Genomic DNA, 3,212 nt, shown 5'->3' with positions numbered 1-3,212 from the left:
AGTATTACCTATCATCACCACATACAAAGTTGTAGTGGGTGGTATTACCTATCATCACCACATACAAAGTTGTAATGGGTAGTATTACCTATCATCACCACATACAAAGTTGTAGTGGGTGGTATTACCTATCATCACCACATACAAAGTTGTAATGGGTAGTATTACCTATCATCACCACATACAAAGTTGTAGTGGGTGGTATTACCTATCATCACCACATACAAAGTTGTAATGGGTAGTATTACCTATCATCACCATATATAAAGTTGTAGTGGGTGGTATTACATATTGTCACCACATACAAAGTTGTAGTGGGTGGTATTACCTATCATCACCACATACAAAGTTGTAATGGGTAGTATTACCTATCATCACCACATACAAAGTTGTAGTGGGTGGTATTACCTATCATCACCACATACAAAGTTGTAATGGGTAGTATTACCTATCATCACCACATATAAAGTTGTAGTGGGTGGTATTACCTATCATCACCTTCCTGGCTAGTGAGAACTAATATTGTTTAAAAACACCAGTCCAGGTCTCGTCAAGTAAGCTTTATATCTAATGTGATCTAATATTAGAAAACTTTAGTTCGTTTGAACATTACTTCATTAAATCTTACTAGTCAATCTCTGGAAAACATCTCTGTTCAGCAAACATTAGCCTACAGAACAGAGAAATCAGATAATTCTATTTCTACCAGCATTGAATGTATCATGGAAATCTATTAACTGGCTTAGATAAGTACTACATTCATAATTCATCTTCATTTAAACTCTTATGATCTGTTTTCAAAACTTTATTGTGCATATCTATTTTTCTTCTGAAGTTTTAACTTGTATTAAAAATTTATTGATAACATTGTTATAAGCCATATTTTTACTCTTGTAATTTATTTGTTAGCTACAGGGTGCTTGACACTAAGAGTAGGCCTAGTGGGAGTAGGCCTAGAATATCCTAAGTTGACATCACAAAAACTTAGTGACTTTGTAAAATATCTGGAACACAAGAATCAGATATAAACACGGGTGAGCCAGACAATTAGTTAATTAAGCTTGCAAAGTGAACTAGTGAAGCATAGATAAAGTTAATTGACTGGAGACAGGTTTTTTTGTCAGGATTTTGTTTTCATTTACTGTCAATCAGCCATGAAGTGGTACAAATAAGCTTATTTTTCAAGTTAGTCAAGGTAGTTCCATTTCAGCATAATTTGTAATGTTACTTAGGCCTAAAACTTACAAACTCCGTGAACTTGCGCAAAGAATCATTCAGAAGAAAATAAACTAATTTTTTATCACAACATGAACTGGACTTTGAGTTATTTTCACCAGATAATCTAAAGAGCCTGCCAATGAAAGAACAACATCACAACAATATGAAAATAATCATATATATATACAAAAAAAGTTATTTTGTTTGTTTTGTTCTATTGTAGTAGTTTTACTGTTATTTTTGAAATAGTTAGCATCCAATATTACTTTTGTTGAGATACCATTCCCTCGTGTATATAAACAAAAATTAAGAAAAATAGTTTTCTAAATAATGAGCAGGTTAATTCATGAAACTAATAAATTAATAACAAATGGTGTTAAAATAAATATTATACTGTTGAATAATTCTTACCCTGATTCTAATGTGTTGTGACGTAAATAAAACTGATGAACTATTACACTTCACTAACTTAATCTGGATTACACCATAAAAGTTCTTGTAATTTGATATGGTCTAAACCACTAATATGTCTGTTTTATCCCAGCTACCCTGAAAAGCCCTGGTATTCGGCAAAAGACCTCATTGGCACTGGATACAGCAGATATAGTGTGGTTGATATATTATTATACACTCTTCCTCACTTTCATTAAGATGTTTTTATTAATATTTTATTTCCAATAAATTAATATATATTTACTTGAAGTATTCCACTCACTTGAATGAGGTAGTCAAAGAGACGAGAATACAATCCTTTAGCTAAGGCATCTCTTGTATAGGCAGCTTGTTCAATGTTTAACTTCATTTCTATAGTTTCCGATTTACCTCCCCACTTACTGTCCATCACTCGACTAGTTAGTTTCGTTTGAATCATTTCCTCTTCAATTCCCAAGAGAAAGCTTGGAAAGGCCAAAACTGGGAAGGATAAAGTGTATACAGTTTTTATATAAATCTTGAAATGATATCTAAAATGTTTTTGAAGACTTAGGCATGATAGTTCAGAATTTCTCATTTTTTGTTTCCTTTGTCTCATCACAAGAACAAATATTATGAAACTAAGTAATCAAATGGACAGCAACTGCCTGTTGTAGAAACCTACAAATGTAGAGGACGACGTTTCGAAAGTTTTCCGTCTTTCATCTTCGACCTCATGAAATTGTGGTTTTAATATCATCAACGTTTTAACTATTTTTTTCTCATTTCAACAAAAGTTAATTCTATTTATAATTCTTCTTTTGCTCTCAGTTTACGATCACAGCCAATTTTTGTCACCCCTCCATTATCAACCAATATGGTATAAATACTAACTTCTATTTAATTTTAATTGATTAGAGATTTTCTGGTGATACAATGCATACTATTTATCACAAATAAAAAAAAATCACTTTGAAACATTGTTTAAAGGCTGAAAGTACTTACATTGATCATTTTCAATGACAGCATAATTCCCCTGCTCGAGAAAGGTTACATTACCAATGTGTAAGATTCCTGCCACAACTTTTAAAACATTCATTTTATTCTCTTCTGTCATCCCCATCACATCCATGGCTTTCTATATATCAAAAAATTCAAGTCTTAGAAATGCTGAGCAAACCGTAATAATACTTATCATAAAAATGCAACAGGTTTCAATTTTGAATTACACTGTAAATTTGACTTATTTGTTTTTGTTAAGCCTAAAGCTAGATAAGGGACTGTCTGTAGTGTCTGTGTACTGCAGGAATTGAACCCTAAATTTGAACATTTTATGCCTTCAAGTTTGTTACTGAGCCACCAGTATATATTTTGAGAGGTAAGTAGGTTTGTGATTAATAAACAATATAAAATGAAATCATTATTTTTTTCCTTATTTTAAGTTAAACTTAGCAGATAAAGCCCAAGAGACTGGCACTAACTAGTTAACTCTGGAAGGTACGCACGTCATCTTGAAACTTGAGTGATTAAAAATAAAGATGTCAGGTATTTTACTTGTGTCTTTTTTTTTTTTTTTAATTTCG

The 3,212-nt window shown here is 31.8% G+C and overlaps 1 protein-coding gene across 1 annotated transcript in view; it reads right to left on the bottom strand.

Moving 5' to 3' along the window:
* The window catches only part of LOC106469314 (unconventional myosin-Ie-like), a 59,300-nt gene that overhangs the window by 29,362 nt on the left and 26,726 nt on the right, over positions 1 to 3,212 (bottom strand). Inside the window, exons 8-9 of the mRNA XM_022397801.1 lie at positions 2,635 to 2,767; positions 1,916 to 2,130 (exon numbers count right to left, since the gene is read on the bottom strand). Of these exons, the coding sequence (XP_022253509.1) occupies positions 1,916 to 2,130; positions 2,635 to 2,767 (348 nt within the window). The remainder of the gene's footprint in view (positions 1 to 1,915; positions 2,131 to 2,634; positions 2,768 to 3,212) is intronic.

This window comes from Limulus polyphemus, unplaced genomic scaffold, assembly GCF_000517525.1.
Source record: "Limulus polyphemus unplaced genomic scaffold, Limulus_polyphemus-2.1.2 Scaffold3421, whole genome shotgun sequence".
Taxonomy (NCBI): Eukaryota; Metazoa; Arthropoda; class Merostomata; order Xiphosura; family Limulidae; genus Limulus; species Limulus polyphemus.
This window is presented reverse-complemented; position numbering and strand designations above follow the sequence as displayed.